This window comes from Erpetoichthys calabaricus, chromosome 17, assembly GCF_900747795.2.
Source record: "Erpetoichthys calabaricus chromosome 17, fErpCal1.3, whole genome shotgun sequence".
NCBI lineage: Eukaryota > Metazoa > Chordata > Cladistia > Polypteriformes > Polypteridae > Erpetoichthys > Erpetoichthys calabaricus.
In genome coordinates, this window is record NC_041410.2 from 10818596 (window position 1) to 10842890 (window position 24295).

The 24295-nt window shown below is 42.4% G+C and overlaps 1 protein-coding gene across 3 annotated transcripts in view; it reads right to left on the bottom strand.

Moving 5' to 3' along the window:
• The window catches only part of camsap3 (calmodulin regulated spectrin-associated protein family, member 3), a 177677-nt gene extending 161511 nt beyond the window's left edge, over positions 1 to 16166 (bottom strand). For 2 of the 3 annotated variants that reach the window (XM_051920661.1, XM_051920660.1), the window contains exon 1: positions 15619 to 16165. In XM_051920661.1, the coding sequence (XP_051776621.1) occupies positions 15619 to 15751 (133 nt within the window). In that variant the 5' untranslated portion in view covers positions 15752 to 16165. Of the gene's footprint in view, positions 1 to 15618 lie in introns of all 3 variants that reach the window. The other variant, XM_051920659.1, reaches the window with a different exon arrangement.
• Positions 16167 to 24295: the final 8129 nt, after the last annotated feature.

Here is a 24295-nt window from a genome sequence, read left to right on the forward strand (position 1 = left end):
TAAACAAATCAATAAAACTGTAAATGCTATGACGGAGGACACTCAAACCTATGCGCTCAAATGTACAAGTGGGAGTCTCACGGATTTAGAAATGAAGAATGACACCCATAGGAAAAAGCGTAATGTTTCAAATTTTACCAGAGGAAAGAATAATGAAGCTTGTTTGAAAAGTGTTGGTAGACAGTGGTCTGTTATTTATAAGGTGCACCACCACCACCACCATCATCACCCACATACAACTTAATTGTTAAACTTGTTATGTGTATATAACTCATAATGAAAGAACTTGCTGCTGCTTCACTTTCACAACCCACTAGAAAACAAGTGTGAAAATCCCCTCAGAAAGGCCTGTAATGTCCCTGGCACAAAAAAGCAAAAAGCTGACACGAGATCAGTCACGAGTACCCCCCTAAAGCACAATGGCAACAACGTATGAAGCTCCTTCAGCCACCCCTACATGTCCCAAAGTTTGCAGACCAGTCCAAAAACAAAAATCTCATTAAGTTATGTCCTCCAGTGAACTCAAGATTACTAAGAGGGGACCTGTGTATCATACTAGTGGACAAATGGCCACTACAGGACTTCTTTTCCCCTCCAACTACCAAGATTTACATTTCTAAAAGAATAAAAGGTCTTGTTCTGCTATTACACGTTGCTTGGACTCCAATCCCTCACCTTCATTTGAAAGTTAAATTGTAGTCAAAGCAGCCGTACCGCCGGTGTTCAGAGACAACTACTTGTTGCAGTAAGAGAGTACAGGTAGGTCTGGTTAAAATGTCAATACTGGAGCCCACGTATGTATTTAGTCAAGTGACACACTCCACCTGATGCCCATGATCATGAACTCACTTTACTTTCACTTGATGATCCATTTCTTTTTTTTTATTTTTTTAAATCTCATGACTCACATGGATAGGAACACGACCTGTCCTTACTGATAATTCAAAAGGTTTGACTTGTGACTCAGTAGGCTACACCCTAGTTACACCCTGCTCTTTTGTGCTGTCACCATATATGAGGTGCATCATGATGATGATGGTGGTGGTGACAATAAGAGCAAATGATTTGCACACATTGCCACATGTTAATGCTGGTTTGAATTCCAACCATTTTCTTCACTGGAAGTTAAGATATCTGACTTTTAAATATGAATGATTTTTAGTGGTATAGATGATTGTATTGCAAGTGTCTAATTTGACTTATGGATTGATTGTGAACGTGAAAAATTTACTTATACACACACAAACGCACTGTAGTGTATTTATTTTTTGAGCCAGTGCTGAATTATCTGAGAGACTGATTATAGAATATACTGTTCCTGTAACATTGGGTCATAAAGTGTATTAGTCATCAATCAATACTCACCATCTCACTTCTTCCAGGCAGCAAAAAGGCGGACGGGGAAATCAACAAAGTCATTTACTCCGTACCTCAGAACCTATGAGAGTTGATGTGACATTCACGGCAATATGGTCTGCTCATGAATATTTCTAATTAAGTAACAAGTCGGTACCAGTGTAGTGGTAAGGGGCATCCATTTCAGTTGGGTGATAGAGTTTCCCCTTTGACTCCAGTATATATATTGTAAATGGCCTCGTCCCTGCACACCTTACGGAAGCATTGCCTAAGCACAGGAGAGTATTTTGCAATCACAATATTCATATTATGACTCCCAGAATAAACTACATATCTGTGAGAGGATCTGCTTTCACTTTGACATTAAAGGGTCCTTTTTATGTTGATCAGTGTCAAAAAAGACAAATAAAATCCACTGGGATGTAAAGTTATTTAACAATTAAAATGAAAACTTCCAAAGGGGAATACTTTTTATAGGCACTATATATACAGTATGTTATAAATTTAATATTGTGGCCTGTAGGGGGCATCTCATGGCCTGCTAACCCTTGACACAACTTCCCAGACATGGTTTTGGTGCACACAAATGGCTTTTATTTGACTACTACCTTACACCAGTCTCTACCCTTCTTCATTCACAACTATAATACAAGTCTTCTTCACTCCACTCCCTCCACTGACTGCCCGAGTGGACGGAGGCCGACCCTGGGAGTACTTGTGTGTTAAGGAGGAATCACTCCCTGCACTGGCGGGAATCTCTGTAAATAGGGACACCTCTCCCCTGCAGCTCACCCTGTCGAGAAGGAAGCCCCACAGGACTACAATTCCCAGCATGCTCTGGAGGCAGATAAATTGACATTCTCTTTCCAGTCTCTACCCTTCTTTATTCACAACTATAATACAAGTCTTTTTCACTCCACTCCCTCCTCTGACAACCCGAGTGGATAGAGGCGGCCCTGGGAGTACTTGTGTGTTAAGGAGGAATCACTCCCAGCACTGGCGGGAAACTCTGTAAATAGGGACACCTCTCCCCTGCAGCTCACACTGTCGAGAAGGAGGCCCCACAGAACTACAATTCCCAGCATGCCCTGGAGGCAGATAAATTGGCATTCTCTTTTGTCAAAACACTCTGACATCATAAAACAAAAAGTTAAAACATCATCGTTGGCCCGTGTGAATTCTAAAATACGCCTGGCGTCTGTGATTATTTTCTTGCATTACAGAACTATGTATAGTCAGACTGACGCTTTATTTATAGGTTTCTGTTACCAGATTGTACTCCGCACACTCTTTTCAATTTTGGCTGTGTCATGGAGCCCTACAAAGAAGCGGCATACAGGTATGTGTGCTTCTTGATTTACACTCAGTACTGCTTGAATAATAACAACGCAGGTATTTTTACTTCCGTAACGCATGCATTGCATTAAAGTTACTTGTTACTTTAAAAATTAATCGATTAATCGAAATAGATAACACGCATTACTTTTAAACTGTCAGCTTACTGTTCTCATGATTGTGTCACTGAGTTTAGCACTGTTTGTTCAGCTCATCAACACAAATTTAGCGATTTATGACATATTGAAACAGATGATTTCATCGAGGAGAAGGAATAATGTGATCGCCTGAACATTTGCCTCTGGAAATTGATCTTTGTGGACCCTTCTACCCGTAGCTGCTGAAAGCAAGTGCAAAGCAAATGCTCGAACAGCCTGACCAAGTGCAACGAACACACACAGACTACGAAATCATTAACTTGGTTAAGTGTTTATATGGTCATATAATCAGGTCATTAGCAGAGAAATCTACAGTACGCCTGATAATCAGGTTTCTCAGAGGCCAATAACCTGCTTTCTCTAACCTTGAATAAGGGTTTACATGGCAATTTGGGAATCAGGATTCTGTGAATAACCGACATGTAAACACACCCAATGTAGTTATGCCTTGAACAGCAGTGAAGCTTTAGCACTGAGATCCAGAAGCCCTGACACTTCAGCAACAAGTCGAAAGTTGCGGAGTTCTTGTACAGCAAACCTTATCAGCACAACAGGTGTAATAGGGAAACGTCAGGCGGGCTGACGTCGCATACATACACAGTATCATAAATCAGAAGGTTTCGCCTCCTTCTGGTATCTTTCCCAGCACAATGAATCATTTTCAGTGGTAACTCAGCAGACAAACCTGAAAGAGTGCAGAGTGCATATTGCAAGGTGCTAGGGTTGCATTATAAAAGTAGCACGGGGGCAAGTGGAGCTCCAAAAGATTCAACAGCTCAGTTTCTTGTCAAGTTTTAGTTGAACCTCAGCGAGGCATCCAGCAGAACATACTTCAAGCTGATTAAGGGGAAACATCTTGATAGCCTGTGGTCTCAGGAAATTTACAAAGCAGTAATTATTCCATACGCCAGAACAAACAAAACACAGCAGAAGGATTCTGGGTTTTGGAGCCCACATCCAGGATGCCAGCTGTACACAGACCCATAAGTAGGCAGGCTCATCCATATTACTAACCGAGAATGGAAGGCATGGACACAGGTACACGGCGATGGGACCATGAGACATAGTGCGCAGGCGCCTACAGCGCGCGTCTCATAAACCGCAAGCGAAGTGTGATCCACCGCAAATGAAGGAGTCACAGCCCAAAAACGAAAGAGCTCAACTAACGTAAATAAGACATGAAGCAACAACGCGCCCATAGTTAACGACGAACGACACAGCCACACAAAAAAGAGGATTCTGCACTGCACCCCAGAGTCAAACGGAAGAGGCTACGGAGGCCCCACAGGTCCACAAAAATAGTACGGAAGGCGCGGGAAAGTACGAAAGGCGCATGCGCCTACAACGCGCTTCTGAACTAAACGTCCACACTACACAGCATGGTCCGGGTAATGAGAATAAACGAACTCTCTGTATTAAACATATGGCATCCTCACACGTCCAAACCATATAGCATATGTGAATCACATTACAGTGATGCATTAACAGTACAACCACAGAAAACGCTCCGTATTAACTGTAAGTGCAATTATCCATATCACTAACGGTAGACAACGGATAACTAATGGAGTCACGGTCACGGCTCCGGCTCCAAAACGAAACCTTTCAACTGACGGACATACAGAAACGAGCCCACCTGAATACAATTAATGAACACAGGCGCCTACAACGCGCCTCTCAAACAGCGGAGTCAATAGATAAACGGCAAAGAAAGGAACGACAGACGGCCGCTAAACAATTCCGCCAATTAGCTGACAACGCATTCTGTAATGCGTCCACTATTAATGAACATTCATTAGGTTTAATGAATGTCATTTGCTGTCATTGTTATTCACTTAACTTCCCTGAAGAAACAACTGGCAATACAACTAATGTGTTTACACGTTGTTGTCAAAGGGGTCAGGTTAGATATCCTGAATATCTACGGATGTTTCTAACTAACAATGTACCCGAAAGTAAAAACTTTATAGACTGCATTAGATCCTACAATAGTTCATTTGCTTTTGCATCTACCGGGGTAAATATCAGGCCAACAGCTGGCAATGGCCCATACTGCTTTCGCGTATGTGGACAAATATTACATCGGATTGGAACAGTGCACCCTGAGCCAAATCATGAACGCAAATATGCACAGATCTACGTGTTAGATCCAGATGATGCAATCTATAAACGATTTTACTACAAATGTTGTGTATAAGGAAATATTCCAATAGATCTTTCTAATGTGCCATGCTATGGGTTCTTTACTTCATCTGTTCATCATCTACACCTTTACACTCCAATATATCTCATACATTCATCAATGTATTTCGGGTTACCCAACCCCGGGGGTTGGCGAGCGAAGCGAGCAGGGGGTGGAGCCCCCTTGCATATATCTGATTGCATGATCCCCGTGTAGAATGTATTGTACCTGTGCCTGAACCTGAGCCCTCGATTGAATGGGGTTGTGTGCCATTCTTGAACTTGGCAGACTATTTCCATAAATAATTTTCCCCTGGCTTACAGGCAACAACTTCTTGCAGGAGGGTGGCAGACAGCTAACAGCTCCCAGCTTAGCAGAGAACAACCGCGCCAACTTGTCTCAGGGCTCATTCTCGTTAAACAGGCTTTGCATAGGACGGACTCGTCAAAAAAAGAGGGAGGCGAGGCACAATTTTCACTGTAGGCGTCGCCACGTGAGGAATAAATGCGGGCGTCAAATGCAGTGGATTTTAACACCGCCATCATGATTACCGTTTTTATTTTTTTTTTAATATTCCGCAGTTCCCAACATTCTGCTCTGAGGTAAAATAATGAGCTGTACTGTAATGTGATGACTCATAAAGAGTAAAGCAAACATCTTCTAGGTTTTCTTAAATGGCATTCTTAAAGAAGGCGGGACCCATTTTTGACTTTTGAAATGTCACAGCTCCAGTCACTCCTAAACGCTCCTCAACAGCATTGCGCCCGAGGTACCAATGCAGTCGACATACAAATTGAAAACATCTGTTGTTCGCAGCAGAAGTGACGCATACTGTTTGTTTTAAAGAAGGGGAGAGATTATAGCAATCACGACTAATTACCCGCTAATACAGTGGAACACACGTGCCCTCGAACCTGAGCGCGTTCAAAGCCGGTTCAGTCCTCGCCAAGTTTTATCAATGCACACCATGCACATGTGGTTGATGGGGGACTGACAGACATCTTTAGAGGGATAGGAAATGAAGCAAACCCAGATGTGCAGCTTACTTTACATCAACAAGCAGCAGATGTTTCAAAGGCTTTCCACTGGAGCTCTCCGTCTAAGCTCCGCTTTCATTAAAGCTGTGGACGCCAGGCTTAAGTTTCATTTAGTCTTGTCTGTTTGGTGCATAATTATACTGTAGATCTACAATGAACACAAAAACACTTGTGATACGATATATATGCTAGAACTATATAAATTATTCAAATGATGCAGTTCTGGGGTGGAATCATTCTTCTATTCCCTTTATTCCCCTATTGCAGGGCCACACTGTCCCAATAGCATTTGGGCAAACCAGGATACAATAATAATAATTCTTTGCATTTATATCGCGCTTTTCTCACTACTCAAAGCGTTCAGCAATTGCAGGTTAAGGGCCTTGCTCAAGGGCCCAACAGAGCAGAGTCCCTATTGGCATTTACGGGATTCAAACCGGCAACCTTCCGATTGCCAGTGCAGATCCCTAGCCTCAGAGCCGCCACCACTCCACCGATGGCATAGCAGTCAATCAGCGACCCAAATTAGAGTCGCCAGTTAATCTTTCAAAAAAGGCCCCAAATATTCTGCTGTAACTCCCGTTAGGATGACGCAATCCGACACAAAAACATACGCTCTATACCTTGACGTACATGTAATCGATTGGATTACATGTGATGCTGGAAGTGGTTTCCGTTTTCTGCCAGACACATTTCGACGCAACGCTCCATGTTCCTGAACGTATCGGCAAGCATCTCGGGGTGGAGTAGCAGCAATTTTATGTTGGATGTTTTCCTTCAAATCTTCCACAGTGCGAGGCTTGTTCCGATAGACTTTTCCTTTGAGTTGACCCCAAAGAAAGAAGTCTGGTGGTGTAAGATCCGGTGACCGTGGAGGCCAAAGCCCGTTGTCGAACAAGGACTCGATTTCTGCCCTGCTCCTTGCCGACGTGCGACACGTTTCTCCAACTTGCTGGAAGTAACCTTCCGTTAACTCACGATCATCCAGTTGATTTTGACATTGCTTAAAACGAATTGGTGACCCAATAGGTTCCCACCATGAAGTAAATCTTGTTTACTTACACACACTAAAAAAATCTGCTCACATCACTCCTGTCCTCAATGATTTGCATTGGTTACCAGTTTCTTCAAGAATCAAATCTAAAATTATTCTCATCACCTTTAAAGCCCTTCATGATCCGTCTGAGCTGCTGCTTCCTTACACTCCTACCCATCCATTAAGATCATCGGACGCTAAATTGCTCACTGTACCTAAATACAAGTTAGTGAGTATGGGTGGCAGAGCTATGAAGATGAGAGTTCCAAGATAAGATTAGATTAGATTAGATTAGATTAGATTAGATTGATAGATTGATAGATTGATACTTTATTAATCCCAAGGGGAAATTCACATTCTCCTGCAGCAGCATACTGATACAAAAAAACTATTAAAGATTGATAATAATGCAGGTAAAAACAGACAATAACTTTGAATAATGTTAACGTTTACCCCCCCGACGTGGAATTGAAAAGTCGCATAGTGTGGTGGAGGAACGATCTCCTCAGTCTGTCAGTGGAGCAGGACAGTGACAGCAGTCTGTCTCTGAAGCTGCTCCTCTGTCTAGAGATGATACTATTTAGTGGATGCAGTGGATTCTCCATAATTGACAGGAGTCTGCTCAGCGCCTGTCGCTCTGTCACAGATGTCAAACTGTCCAGCTCCATGCCTACAATAGAGCCTGCCTTCCTCACCAGTTTGTCCAGGCGTGAGGCGTCCCTCTTCTTTATGCTGCCTCCCCAGCACACCACCGCGTAGAAGAGGACGCTCGCCACAACTGTCTGATAGAACATCTGCAGCATCTCATTACAGATGTTGAAGGATGCCAGTCTTCTAAGGAAGTATAGTCGGCTCTGTCCTTTCTTACACAGAGCATCAGTATTAGCAGTCCAGTCCAGTTTATCATCCAGCTGCACTCCCAGGTATTTATAGGTCTGTACCATCTGCACACAGTCACCTCTGATGATCACAGGGTCCATGAGGGGTCTGGACCTCCTAAAATCCACCACCAGCTCCTCCTCCTCTGCTAATTACACCTTTTGGTAAAATTTAGTGAACACATGATTGTGACTTTTCATGTAGTTGGTCATGCGCCGAAAATATGTTTGAGCTTCAAAACCTAATTGCAACAGTGTAGCGCTATAGTTTTAGGGATTTAGTTTCTGCTAAGTACGGACCCAGATTAATTCCAAAATCTGTTAAGTAGGGCAGCCACTCAGCGCCTTGCATTTTGTCACCTGATCCGAGTTTAATGGCAGACATTAGCATGGAGTAAGGAGAGTATGAAGAGTTAGTTTCTAAAGCTAAATATCCACGAAAGCGAATGCTCTTAAGCAAAATGGTAGTCAACATTTACGATTCAGAGACACTCAAACAGTTTTACAGCCCCATCATAGTAAAGGCCAGCCAAAACAGTTGCTGAGAGTGATATGGAAATGGATGACGATGAAGATATAGACTATTAATGTCTCGAGATTTGACATCCGTTCTGTAAACAAACATTTTGGATTTAGATAGACAGACAGACAGACAGACAGACAGACAGACAGACAGACTGACTTACTTACTTTATTAATCCCAAGGGGAAATTCACAATTACTATTATTATTATTAACTATTACTATTCAGTAAATAAATACTTTTTAAGAGTTTTTCAAATATTTTTGTTAGGACACTAGTTAGACTTATTTTTGTGAAATTCTTTCTTTTCTATTAAATATATTTCTTGATCAGCTTGAGTAAAGATGAAACTTCCTTTGGTTAGCGCCAAAACTTGCTAAATATACATTTTTTTCATTTATTTGCAAAAAATAAAAAAAATCCGATTTCTCATCTATACCGTAAATGACATTCACATATGAGGCAAATAACATTCAGCAAATAGAAGTTTCAAAATTTGATTGTAATTTCTTGAAATTTATTTTCCTATTTATTTCCAAAATTTATCTTTTGTACTTAGCTGATTTTGGAACTGAGCTCTTCGCTTCTAGTGTAATGGCCTCTAAAATCTGGAATGTTCTCCCTCTCAGCCTTCGCAAGGAAAAATCTATTATTCATTTCAAACTCCTGTTAAAAACACATCTTTTCAAGGAGTATTATTCGTTTTCTTGTATGTAACTTCTATTGTTTTGTTGAATTGTAAAAGTGTCCTTGAGTGTATGAAAGGTGCTACATAAATAAAAATTATTCTTATTATGAAGATGCGCTACTCAATACTGTACACCACCATCCTGATGAGCAGTCGAGTGACTGAGTGAAGAGGTACAGGCGGTAGGCACCCAGAAGTTGCAAACGGAGGTTAAATGTCACGACGGCTGTCCGGCGCCTACCTCATCACTCCGGCGCTTGTTCGAAGCTCCATATACCGAGGAACACGTTACTTCATCCTAGTGAGAGTTATTGGAGAATATTCAGGACCTCTTTCGAGTGAATCTCCCTGTACAAGTCTCCTTCTCTCTTGCGGGCAGGAGGTCACCACTCCTGCCCCCAACTCACCAGGATTATCTAAATAAAGTCTGGGACTGAAAAAATCCTGTAATGTCCTTCAGGTTTAGTGACCAGAAGCCAAAAGAATGAATCCAAGTCCCTGAAACTGTACAGCGGGAATACGGTCAGGTGCACACACAAAAGGGGACACTTCAGATTTTCTGCAGAAGTCTGCTCCTGCCAAATTAAACGTTACTGACAATCGAGGCTTGGCCAGATCTTCACGTGAATGATTTCAGGTTAAAGCTACTGCTTTGTTGCCAGAGTTCAACCATTACTGAAAAATTCACTGAACCACATCTCGCTGATTTCATGAACACTTTCTAATATTTCTGACACTATTTTCCCAGATAAGAACGCATTACAAGTGTTTCTTCCAAAAGTGGAGCGCAACTTCACCAGGATAGTGACCATTAAACTGGGTAAAGCATTAAAGGACATTTTCATTAAACTGTAACTTTTGTTTGGACTATTTGGTTTGAACTTTTACTGTTAAACTTGTTTTGAAATTTCTGCCATGTAAATGTTTAAAGTCTTTGCACGCATTTTGTAAAAGTGAGGGTAGGGTAGGGTAGATGGTTAGATGGATGTGAAAGGCACTCCACAATAGACAGATACATTGATGTGAAAGGCACTATACACTCACCGGCCACTTTATTAGGTAGGGAAAATATCCAGTGAGTGACAGTTCTGTGGGTGAAAAGGCCTTGTTGATGCCAGGGGTTAGAGGAGAATGGCCAGACTGAGCTGAGCTGATAGAAAGGCAACTGTTACAACAGGTGTGCAGAACAGCATCTCTGACCACACAACACGTCAAACCTTGAAGCAGGTGGGCTACAGCAGTGGGAGACCACACCGGGTGCCAGTCCTGTCAGCTAAGAACAGGCAACTGAGGATACGATTCACATGGGCTCACCAAAATTAGACAAAAGAAGACTGGAAAAACATCACCTAGTCTGATCTCAAATTCTGCTGCAACATTCAGATGGTAGGGTCAGAATTTGACGTCAACAACATGACAGCAGGGATCCATCCTGCCTTGTATCAACGCTTCAGGCTGGTGCTAGCGGTGTTATGGTGCGAGGGATATTTTCATGGCACACTTTGGGCCCCTTAGTACCAACTGGGCATCATTTAAATGCCACAGCCTACCTGAGTATTGTTGCGGACCGTGTCCATCCCTTAATGACCACAGTGTGCCCATCTTCTGATGGCTCCTTCCAGCAGGATAACACACCATGTCACAAAGCAAAAATCATCTCAAACTGGTGTCTTGAACATGACAATGAGTTTACTGGAGTCAAATGACCTCCACAGTCACCTGATCTCAATCCAGTAGAGCACCTGTGGGACGTGGTGGAACAGGAGATTCGCATCATGGACAAATCTGCAGCAACTGTGTTATGCTATCATGTCAGTATGGAACAAAATCAGAGGAATGCTTCCTGCACTTTTCTGAATCAATGGCATGAAGAATTGTGGCTGTTCTGAGGGCAAAAGGGGGTCCAGCCCGGTGCTAGCAAGGTGTACCTAATAAAGTGGCCAGTAAGTGTATAATAGGCAGAGAGATGTGAAAGGCACTATATAAATGACAGAGGGATGTGAAAGGTGCTATATAACAGACAGAGAGATCTGAAAGGTGCTATATACTAGACAGAGATGTAAAAGGCACTATATAATAGACAGATGTAGAGATGTAAAAGGCACTATATAATAGACAGGTGTAAAGGGCACTATATAATAGACAGATTTGAGGTGCTATATAATAGAGGGATGTGAAAGGCGCTATATAATAGACAGAGGGATATGAGAAAGGTGCTATATACTAGACAGAGATGTAAAAGGCACTATATAACAGAAAGATGTAAAAGGCACTATATAACAGACATATGTAAAAGGCACTATATAACAGACAGATGTGAAAGGTGCTATATACTAGACAGATGTAAAAGACACTATATAATAAGTGTAAAAGGCACTATACAATAGACAGATGTGAAAGGTGCTATATAATAGAGATCTGAGGTGCTATATAATAGACAGAGGGATGTGAAAGGTGCTATATACTAGACAAAGATGTAAAAGGCACTATATAATAGACAGATGTAAAAGGCACTATATAACAGAAAGATGTAAAAGGCACTATATAACAGACAGATGTAAAAGGCACTATATAACAGACAGATGTAAAAGGTGCTATATACTAGACAGATGTAAAAGACACTATATAATAAGTGTAAAAGGCACTATACAATAGACAGATGTGAAAGGTGCTATATAATAGAGATCTGAGGTGCTATATAATAGACAGAGGGATGTGAAAGGTGCTATATACTAGACAGAGATGTAAAAGGCACTATATAATAGACAGATGTAAAAGGCACTACATAACAGACAGATGTGAAAGGTGCTATATAATAAGTGTAAAAGGCACTATACAATAGACAGATGTGAAAGGTGCTATATAACAGAGAGATCTGAGGTGCTATATAATAGACAGAGGGATGTGAAAGGTGCTATATAATAGACAGAGGGATGTGAAAGGTGCTATATACTAGACAGAGATGTAAAAGGCACTATATAATAGACAGGTGTATACGGTGCTATATAATAGACAGATGTGAAAGGTTGTATATAATAGACAGAGGGATGTGAAAGGTGCTATATACTAGACAAGTGTGAAAGGTGCTATATACTAGACAGGTGTAAAAGGCACTATATAATAGACAGATGTGAAAGGTGCTATATAATAGAGAGATCTGAGGTGCTATATAATAGACAGAGGGATGTGAAAGGTGCTATATACTAGACAGATGTAAAAGGCACTGTATAATAGGTGTAAAAGGCACTATATAATAGACAGGTGTAAAAGGCACTATATAATAGACAGATGTGAAAGGTGCTATATAATAGACAGAGGGATGTGAAAGGCGCTATATAATAGAGAGATCTGAGGTGCTATATAATTGACAGAGGGATGTGAAAGGTGCTATATACTAGACAGAGGGATGTGAAAGGCGCTGTATAATAGAGAGATCTGAGGTGCTATATACTAGACAGAGGAATGTGAAAGGCGCTGTATAACAGAAGAACAGTCAAGGCGTGCACCTGTGGGACACATTCCAGGCTCCGATTAGACAAACAATACCACCACGAGCACAGAGTGCGCCGTCACTAAAACTAAGCACCTGTCCTTTTCCATCTGCTGGATGACGTGGGACTCAGTTTCTCCTTCTGCCCTAAAGCCCCCCACTTCTGGTATTGGCAGCGTAAAAATCCAGAAGCCACCACAGGTCAAGGTTCATTCTGAACCATTGGTCAAAGAGGATGGAGCGTTCCCTCAGCTGCTGTAATTTACTTTTGTTCTGCTTAGGCCACTTTTGCCACCATGTGTGCACTTCATTTTCACTCTTTTCAAGTTCTTCATTAAATGGGCTTACCACTTGATACCACAACCCTTTATTTTTCCTAACGTCTTTTTCTTGAACCCCTTACAACAGATAGATTAAAAAGACCAACTCACACTGTTTAATAAGTTTTTGATAACTTTCTACTTTTTGATATACTGTACTTTGTTGACTAAAGCCTGCCTGTGCGTATTAATCTAGCATGGAGGATGGATATAGTAAATATCATCACGTGTAATCAGTCTATTGTCTGCTCCGGATAGGAAAAGTGATAACATGAGTGCACGCAGCTTTGGCATGGAGATAAGAGGACAGGGGATGAGGGAGTTTTTAAACCGTTCATTTATTGAAACCAACCAGGAAAAGCAGAACTAATTGCCCACTGGGAGGTGGTCTGGTTTTACTTGTCTGACGACTAAAGAAAGCCAGGGGGCTTTAACACATACTTGGGTCTTTTTTTTTAATTCTCAAGGGCACACCCAGGTGCTGGAGTGGTCGGCTCCTTTGTTTCCCCAGGCTCTTCTCTATTGATGTGTACAGCTGTAGCACATCTAATCGCATATTCATCCCAGGGTCAACCCCAATTTTTTTTTTTTTTTTTTTTTTTTAAGATTTACAGCAAATAAGCTTTTATAAGAAGAGAGGAAAATAATAATGCTGACTGTCTACGCTGACACAAAGAGCTACACCCGATATCAGGGTAAATAAACAACCGATCGTTAGAAACTCTGCCCACCCATTAGTAGAAGGTGCCATGTGTACTGTATATAGGAATGGGACACACGCCCCCTGCCCTTTTTTTTTTTTTTTTTGAGTTACTGGGCCGTGATTTTCTATTGTATGCTTAAGGTACAAAGCGCACCCTCCTTTTCCCCACTCATTCCTAGTCATGTGAAGAACAAAGGGGCCAATAGAAACCCGGACTGCTGAGGTGTGTTAACACTGCAGTTTGACGCCTCTCTGTCGTATCGTGACCCGCCAATGACGACTGTAATAGGTGGGAGGAAAAAAAAACAAACCTTAATTTCATTAGCTCTTCAGAAAAAAGCGACAATAAACATTAACCATTAAAAAAAAAACACAACACTACACCAAATTATTTGAGTATCGACTGAAAAAGAAAACCTGCTCCTTCCCATTCAAATCGTCGGTGGACAATGGCAGCTCTGTTCTGTCAAAGCATGAAGTAGAGAAGTGCTGCACATTGGGATTTCCGTGGTTTGTTGGAAAACGTGCATAATAGTATTAATAATAATAAACACCCGTTACACAACACACGTTTGTAGCCAAGGTGTCCATTCGCCTCCCGAATGTTCGAGAAAGCAATAAAAAAAAAGATAATTCGACCACTTCTCGTTCGTCACATTTCGAACATTATTTCTTTCGCTTTTATTCCCCCATGGCAGGGACTAAATGACTTTGACACTCACCGTGCAGCGTCCCCATTTCATACTGCCACTAATCTATTGGCCGTTCACAGACGAGACGTGACAAAATAAAAGTTCATCAGGAGAGACCACCGCAGCAGCCGATCGCAACACTCGTAAGGAGTGCTGCCAGCGACCGGTTTAACCCACTCGTGTGCCAGCCTGGTGGTATCTCTGGTGTGTGAGAGGTCATATATTTGGAGGGGGGGGGGTAATTAAATGGACATGCAAACAGCTGATCTTGCCGTTCACTGAAGGCGAGAATCCCGGATTCAGCCATCTCACGGCTACCGTACCATAACGCCCCCTCCGCCCCCCCATACCACACACCGCTGCACAAAAGCAGGTGCGGCAGCAAATATGATTTTCCACATTCTGCATGTTGGTATCGCTATTAATACTGTCATCTAATTTCACATAGCCAACAGCAATCCCAATATAATCATTTTAATATATGAAGGCCAGGTGTTACCCACAAAAAGCCAGGGCTTTGTTGACATCAGTCAGTCATCATCATCATCATCACCACCACCATCACCCTACACCTCAACACTCGGTACTTGTGTAAACGGCTATTTAATTGACATTCACCTCAAATTTCTAAATCTACAATAGACGCAGGCCGTAGGTTTACATTTTAGGCGTTTTAGGGATTTCCTTTAATCCGATTACAATTCACAATTCCTAAGTAAATGCGGAATTTTATATAACAATTCAGTTAAAAAAGGCGGCCATCTGAGAATGGTGACAGGAGTAAACGGCAGGTTGCTGTACATGCGAGCCAGTCGCGCCCCCCATTTTAAGACACGGTACGGAACATTCAGTAGGAGCCGAGCGCCGGCGCATATCCTCATGGAAGTGAACGTTTTGGTGGAAATGCCTCGATTAACCCCTCGTACTGCACCTGCATTAATCAGACGGCTGTCCATTACGGTGCCAGTGGAAATGCCACGTCATTTAAATACGAGGCAAAATGCCATTCCGTGTATCAACGTGAACAGCATGATGCGTTTTATTGTTCTGACCTGATAAGTGTGGAATTTAATTTAAAGAGCCAGCGATAGGAACGAAAGACTAGACAGAAGGACGACCAGTGTAACACCACCGCACTGACACAGCACACCAGTTCATCATTGACTGACACCCCACCAAGCCCCCCCGAATCAATCGTAAAACGAGAATCAAACCCTTACCTGCCGAGCCGTAACATCTGGAAAAGACCCACGTCAGGCTGGCGCAGATTTTTGCCCGGTTGAAATCGTACTGATCCAAAGGCTTAATCTCCGGAACCAGGAAAGTCTTCCTCATTGCATTTGAATCCACCATAGCAAGCCGAAGGGGAGGGGAAGTGGGGAGAAGAAAAGACCGAGAGGGAGGCTTGCGTTTTCGCTGCGGAGTTCACAGCCGCCGCTGGCAGGGAGGGAGGGAGTAAGCGAGCGTTATTCCATGGAGCAGCCAGGCGGCACGGAAATAAAAGCTAAAGGGACTAAGGCGGGAGAGGGGAAAGGAAGAGACGGACGCCAGAGCCCGTACGTACAAAATCCGCTCCCCGAAGCGCGGGTGTCCTTTCTTTCTATAGCGTTGGCTCTCTCTCTCTTTTTGTTTGTTTCCTCGTCTTCGCTCCTCTTCACCCAACGCTCAGTACGCCCATATTTCCTCCATAAAGCTGCTGTATTGTGCTCAGTGAGAGCGCCGCTGCGCCGCGTCTCAGGTGCTGCGTCATGTGATCGCCGGTGGCCAATCGCTGACGCACCGAGGGTGCGGCGTACTCGACATTCTAGAGAAGGGTACAGGTACATAGCGGGAAGGTGGGACTGGCAGGTAGATCCAGGTACGGAGGAAGAGCGCGCTAGACTGCGCGTAAAAGGAAAGAAAGTACATTGTGTGGGAAAATTGGGCAACGGAAACAAAATGGGCACAAGGGAGAAATTTAATGGCACAGGCAGCAGAAACGGGTATGGGGAAAGGAAAATGTACTTTTGAAAACTGGTGCAGCTACCTTCTTTCCACCCACATTAATAACAGGGTGAGCCACTGTGTATCTGTGTGTCCATCCTGCCACATTCTGTCTGTCATTCTAATAGATGGCCCATCCCAAACATTAACACTGCTTTTACGAATCCCATACCACATATCATATAACAGAGACATAAGGATTGCATGGTACACTGATGTCAACATTGATTCCTTAGATTCTGACCCATCTCAGACAGGTAGCACAGATAGCCCATCCATCCATTATCCAACCCGCTATATCCTAACTACAGGGTCACAGGGGTCTGCTGGAGCCAATCCCAGCCAACACAGGGCACAAGGCAGGGAACAAATCCTGGGCAGGGCGCCAGCCCAGCACAGACAGATAGCCCACCTTAATGAATTTGAATCCCAGTCAGGGGAGAATCCCTGGCTGAGACATGACACTAATTTATAATGCATCCATCCATCCATTATCCAACCCGCTATATCCTAACATAGGGTCACGGGGGTCTGCTTTAGCCAATCCCAGCCAACACAGGGTGCAAGGCAGGAACAAAATCCCCTTCAAACTTGCTTTATATAATTTAAGGCCGTGATAGGCCTGAGCCCACCCTAGCAGGACAGGCTCCAGTGAACTGGATTAAGCTGGTTTAAAAATGTAATGTTATGTTACGCTGCCAATTCTGTAACCCTAACCATATTATTTTCACACTTTTAAGCAAAAGTTCATTTGTTATTTGGTGATTTCCATCTAAGTATTAAACAGGACATTTTGCCAGGAAAAGAGGAGACGGAAAGAACTTAATCCGTGTCACACACACTGTAAGTGTTTCACTCAGCAGTGCACGCGATGGAATGGTAAAATGAGCTCCAGTCTCTGCTTTTAATCTCCTTTCCTCATCCAGTCTGCTCTGCTCGTCTTTATGGAATCGCCTGGTAGGCGCTGGGGTCACTGCACGTGTGACAGTGCGGCTTTCAGTTATTAAGTTCATCTGCTGCCATATGTGTTGTTGTGGGGGGTTTCACCAAAGAAGTGAAGAGGCTCAGTGAGTGTGCTGCCCCCTTATGTCAATAGGTGGAAATGCACCATGCAGAGCTGAGCAAGGATCTTCAGTACAGCTTTCTATGGGGCAGGGGTGGTCAAGTTCAGTCCTGGGGTCCCCCATGGCTAAAGGCTTTTTTTTTAATCCAAACCAATTTCTTATTTTTATTGAGATTCTCTATTAATTACACATGCTATGTTTATGTTGCATTATATCAATCTAGAAATTACAAATGGGTTATTCTAAATCATTACAGGATTACCTCTGAACAAACCTGTCAGGAAGGCCTGCTCAGTCACCAGGCTAACCCCGGACACACTGGAAGCTGTTGTGCAAATAAGGATTAGATGCCATCATGAAAAATCCCCTCCAGGAGGCGCTCTCTTGGAACACTTTTAGTCACAGACTCATTCCTAAGAAGCGCCTCTAGGGGTCTTTTCTGCCCACTGCTATCAGGCAATTCGATGCTTCCTACTGATGTACCCTTTACGTTTATTTTGAAATTTCTGCACAATATACATTTATCGATTGATTGTATTATTTGTACTGTGAGTCTGTATCCTTGTTTTTTTAGTTTTTTTTCTGCTGTATGCATCTAAATCTGCTTTTAGGATTAATGAAGTTTAATGATCTAATCTAATGAAGCAACTATATTTACAGTGTTAGCCAGGGATGAAGTCATTCTGTTTTCTTTTTTTTTTTTAAATTTGACATACTTTATTAATCCCTGAGGGGAAACTGTCTTTTCGCATGACCTTTGGATATTAGAGCACAGGGTCAGCCATTGTACAACATCCCTGGAGCAATTTTCAAGTTAAGGGCCTTGCTCAAGTTATATTGATGTTTAATATTATTTGTTATTTTTTAATATTCAGATTATTTAATCTATTTTTCTCTAATAAGTGTACAAGTGGATAACACTGCTGTTCTGTATCTACATGCCCCCCCATTCGGCCATATTATTTGTAGCTTTGGACTGGATTATCATTCATATGCGGATGATACCCACACCTAATACAGTGTTACAAGTGAAAATTCATCAGTGAAATTGAAACCTGGATGGAATAAAACTCTTTAAAATTAAACTGTTAAAAGAAGCGAAGGCATGCGAATTGGCACTAAAGCTCGACTTAAAAACATGAGCACCTTGGTGATGGTGTCCTCTGACCTTCTTCTTCTCCTACTGGATCTCCCTATGGACAGCTGCCACTTCTAATCTGTTAGCACAGCTCCAGGGGGTTCAAATCTGTGCTGCAAGAGTCCTGACACAGCAGACCCGCCACAACGAGTACATAACAGCCAGCATTATCAGAAACGCGTCCCCCCAACAAGAAGCGTGGTGGTGGTAGCATCAGTAGGCAAAGGTGCTTCTCTGCCAAAAGGCCTGGAAGTTTTGTGAACAAAACCAAAGCAGTCCTGGAGGGAAACCTGCTGTAGCCTGACTGGGTTTGGGAGAAGACAACAACAACAGCAAACATAAAGGCAAAGCTACAGAGGAATGGCTTCTAAACAGCAAGGTGAATGTCTTGGAGTGGCTGAGTCAGAATTCTGATCTCAGTCCAGTGGAGAAGTTGTGGCTGAGCTTGACAAAGGCTGTTCAGTCAGCTCACCATGACACCTGATAGATAGATAGATAGGAAAGGCACTATGTAATTAATAGAGATATATAGGAAAGCACTATATAATTAATAGATAGATAGATGTGAAAGGCACTATATAATAGATAGGAAATACACTATTAATAGATAGATGGATAGACAGATAGATAGGAGAGGCACTATATAATAGATAGGAAAGGCACTATATAATTAATAGATAGATAGGAAAGGCACTATATAATTAATAGATAGATAGATAGATAGATGTGAAAGGCACTACATAATAGATAGGAAATACACTATTAATAGATAGATGGATAGACAGATAGATAGGAAAGGCACTATATAATTAATAGAGATATATAGGAAGGCACTATATAATTAATAGATAGATAGGAAAGGCACTATATAATTAATAGATAGATGTGAAAGGCACTATATAATAGATAGGAAATACACTATTAATAGATAGATGGATAGACAGATAGATAGGAGAGGCACTATATAATAGATAGGAAAGGCACTATATAATTAAGAGATAGATAGGAAAGGCACTATATAATTAATAGATAGATGTGAAAGGCACTATATAATAGATAGCAAATACACTATTAATAGATAGATGGATAGACAGATAGATAGGAAAGGCACTATATAATTAATAGAGATATATAGGAAGGCACTATATAATTAATAGATAGATAGATGTGAAAGGCACTATATAATAGATAGGAAATACACTATTAATAGATAGATGGATAGACAGATAGATAGGAGAGGCACTATATAATAGATAGGAAAGGCACTATATAATTAATAGATAGATAGGAAAGGCACTATATAATTAATAGATAGATAGATAGATAGATAGATAGATAGATAGATAGATAGATAGATGTGAAAGGCACTATATAATAGATAGGAAATACACTATTAATAGATAGATGGATAGACAGATAGATAGGAAAGGCACTATATAATTAATAGAGATATATAGGAAGGCACTATATAATTAATAGATAGATAGGAAAGGCACTATATAATTAATAGATAGATGTGAAAGGCACAATATAATAGATAGGAAATACACTATTAATAGATAGATGGATAGACAGATAGATAGGAGAGGCACTATATAATAGATAGGAAAGGCACTATATAATTAATAGATAGATAGGAAAGGCACTATATAATTAATAGATAGATGTGAAAGGCACTATATAATAGATAGCAAATACACTATTAATAGATAGATGGATAGACAGATAGATAGGAAAGGCACTATATAATTAATAGAGATATATAGGAAGGCACTATATAATTAATAGATAGATAGATGTGAAAGGCACTATATAATAGATAGGAAATACACTATTAATAGATGGATAGACAGATAGATAGGAAAGGCACTATATAATTAATAGAGATAGATAGGAAAGGCACTATATAATTAATAGATAGATGTGAAAGGCACTATATAATAGATAGACAGACAGATAGGAAATGCACTATATAATAGATAAATATGAGAGGTACTGTACAATAGATAGACAGATAGATAGAACTTTACTTGTTCCCAGGGGGAAATTTGGCATTTTAGAGAAGCTCTTTAAATAAATAAATGTATAACCAGATAAATAAATAAATACACACACACACACATCAGAATGACTAAAAAGAAAGAAAAAAACGTCCATCTTGGCAGTCCCAGTTCCGGTAAGGCGCTATACAGGCGTATTTCCGTTGGTATAAAGGATCCCATGCCATGTTTCTTGACACACTTCTGCTGAATGGTTTGATGGCTGAATGTCCTCAGGGTCAGGGTGTCACCTCGAGGATGTGTAGCGTTGTTCATAATGACACTCAGTTTTGTTTTCATTCTCTCCTCCTCTTCTGCCTCCAGTGGGTGCAGAGTGTGTCCTGTAACTGTGACTGCATTTTTAGTTAGCTTGTTGATTCGGTGGGCTTCTCTTGAAGTGATGTTACTGGACTAGCACAGCACACCACACAGTAGACATTTGCACTGGCCATCACAGATTTGTAGGAGATGTCATTACACACTTTAAAGGAACACAGTCTTCAAAGATTAAAGAGCCTGCTCTGCCCTTTCTTCTATCATTCCTCTGTGTCACAAGACCGGCCTAACCTCTCATTAATGTGGACCCCCAAATGTTTGTAGGAGTGCACCCCTCCATATCCACTCCTTGAATGGTGACCAGACATGGAGGCTCTTTGGTGCGGTGAAAGTCCATCAGCAGTTCTTTGGTTTTGTTGGTGTTAAGGTTCAGACAGTATCTGCCCCACAGATACTCCATCATCTAGGACACCTGCGTATCTCTGAGCAGACCCCCTTAACAGGGATATCTGGATGGTATTGATGGCACTGCAGAAATCAAACACATCATCCTCACAGTGCTGCCAGCTTTGTCCAGGTGGGAATAATCTGAGCTGGAGAAGCTGAGCAAAGCAGAAGGGCAAAGAATGGCAGAGCTCATGGAGAAAAAGAGACCTGCGCACAAAGACTCGAGGCTGTCATGGCTGCCGTCTACTAAATACTGACTTGAGATTCGATAGTTATGGGATCAGTTATGGTGGGGTTTTCACGTGTCATTCATTCAGACCACTTTGCAGAGGTCTCTTTTCACGTTGACACCGAGGAGTCTGTTTCTGTGGGCCATCGTCAAAATCACCAATCCGCTGTGACTCACTGATGCATAACAATAAAAAGTGAAAACTTCCAAGAGCGTGACAACGTCTAGGCGCTGTAAATTCAAACCTGGAAAAAAAAATAACAGATGTAACCCGGACATTCAGGAACTGACTTTAATTTAACGTTTTCAGTGTGTTATTGGTTTATGGAAGCCTCATCAGGAGATCTTTGCAGTCGGGGTCCTCTCCACGGCCTGCTGGGTTTGGAAATTCTTAATGCTGCAGTTTCACGTTTATGATGCAGGTTTTTCCCCTAAAGATCAGGAAAGAAGGCAGGGATGAGGGGCCCAGATGTATGGCTTTCAAGAACAGCTGGAAGCGTGTAGCATGTGTCACATGTCTGCTCCGCAAAGTTCTGCTGAGGTCAGCTGTTGTTCTGGTCTTCATCATGGAGGGTCGCGCCTTGCAGCTCCATGGGGTGGATGAGCCCCTGCGTGCCTGCGTGTGTGTGTGCGTGTATGTGTGTGTGTACACATCCGGCTGCGATTATGTGACTCAGTATTAACCGTTTTCACTCCAATGCATTCCTGATGTGCCACTGTTCACCAGCCAGCTCTTTAAGCGCATGTGCCATGTGTTTGTATAATAAAATGATGCCCATTTTCTTGAGGCTCAAAGGGGATTCGTGCCAACTGAAGTCAATAACATTTACAGGCCTAAATAAATGTCTGTTAACCCTGTTAATGTCTGGCCTAGTCAAGGCTGGCATTTGGTACCCACATGGCACTCTTAGCCCCTTTACCGCATCAGCGAGCACTTCTTAAAAAGCAGTGGTACAAGACTGAGAAATAGGACAGTGGACCACCGAACGCTTGGCTTCTGAGGCGTCTCATGAGGTGAAGTCAAACCCCATCTACACGATTAAGCCTGATGCAAGTTGGAGAATTTCTGTGCCTAACCTCAATGGCACAAAATAAAACTTACAGGACAGGGTACTTACCACCGGTTGGGCTCAGTCTTCTTGCTTCTTTGCACATGGCCTCCGCCCTCCTTCTGGAAATTGGACTGGTTTGATTCTTTAATGAGAAACAGCCAAACTCCATATGCACCATAACCTTCTCCATTTCTTTATTTAAGCCCCTACCCGTGAAAACTAAAGCCCCTCAGCGACCCCTGGCACCAGAACATTCAAGTCGAGTGTGCGCCAGATGTTAGAGCAGAATTATATTCACGTTAGGTTTTACTTAAAACATCTTCGTAGCCCAGGGGGTCCAGAAGCTCAAGAAATATTAGAGCAAGCAACAGCGACAAATCCTCAATCGTCCATAGGAACTACAAAAAAAAAAGGCAAATGTCCGACTTGGCTAATGATAAGCAAGCAGACATAGTGAGGCGCTATAAAGGTGTATTGCCGTAAGTATAAAGGAGACCCTGACCCACAATCCATGCCCGACCATATGTCCTCAATACTGGTGTGTCACAGAGAGGAGGTGTAGCGTTTTTCATGGCGGCCATAACTTTTGTATTCATTCTCCTCCTCTGTCCATAGGCACTGCCCATCCTGTTAAGATGTCAGCCAGCCCAGGGTATTCTCAGATGTGCCCTCACACTCTGGTCACTTAACTACTGGACTGTGCTGCTACGTGGGCTTTGGAGTGACCTGTGGACTCGTTCCACCTCAGAAATTTGGGTTTAAAATCACCGTGACACGACTACAAGAGTATGGCGTTCCACGGCCTTCAACTTTAAATCAGTAACGCACAGTGGTGGTTAAAAAGTTTCCTTTTTCAGTTTTGGCGACTGCCCACTTCAGCGTCACAAAGGTCAGGGAGAGGATTTGCTTTCGGTGTTGAAAACATGAAATTCACCCAAGGAAGGCCAATGACCCCTCGACTGACATGAGCCGAATGGGCAGAGCGGAGGTCGCACCTTCTCAGCACTCCACACTCGTCTGTGGCCTGAGACAGAAGGGGCGAAAGGGATTTCCGTCCATTTTGTAGACCAAAGCATAAGAAATTTGTCCAACAAAGGGAGACCCTTCAGACCGCCAAACTCGTTTGTTTAGCTGATAGCCAAGCCGTCTCCATATGTCATCCAGGTCCTTCTTAAAGGTTCTCAAGGTTTCTGCTTCACCTCCATGACTCGGTAGTTCATTAACCTGCAACTGTTTGCCTGCAGTCCTAAATACACGGTCCACGGTGTCCTTGAGTGCGTTGTAATGCTGTCTCCATATCTCATCCAGATTCTTCTTTCTGCTTCGCCTCCATGGCTCCAGATTCCCATAAGTCTTTGCATAAGGAAGTCCTTCTTGGCTTCAGCCCTAAATGCACTTCCGCTTCATACCCACTGGTGTCCTCAAGTACGGGATTTACCGTTAGGTTGAACGAATTCTGCTGGATTGCCTTTTAAAGACTTGGATGAGGTCCTCACGCAGTCTCCTCTGCTTGGACTAAACAGGTTTGATTCTGTCACAGCAGTCCCATGATGCACTGGGCCGCTCCCCTCTGCAGCTTTGTCTTTCTTGTAGTGCGGTGACCAGAAGTGCAGCCAGCAGTCCAGATGTGGTCTCACCAGTGCCTCGTACACTCCGAGCATAACGTCCC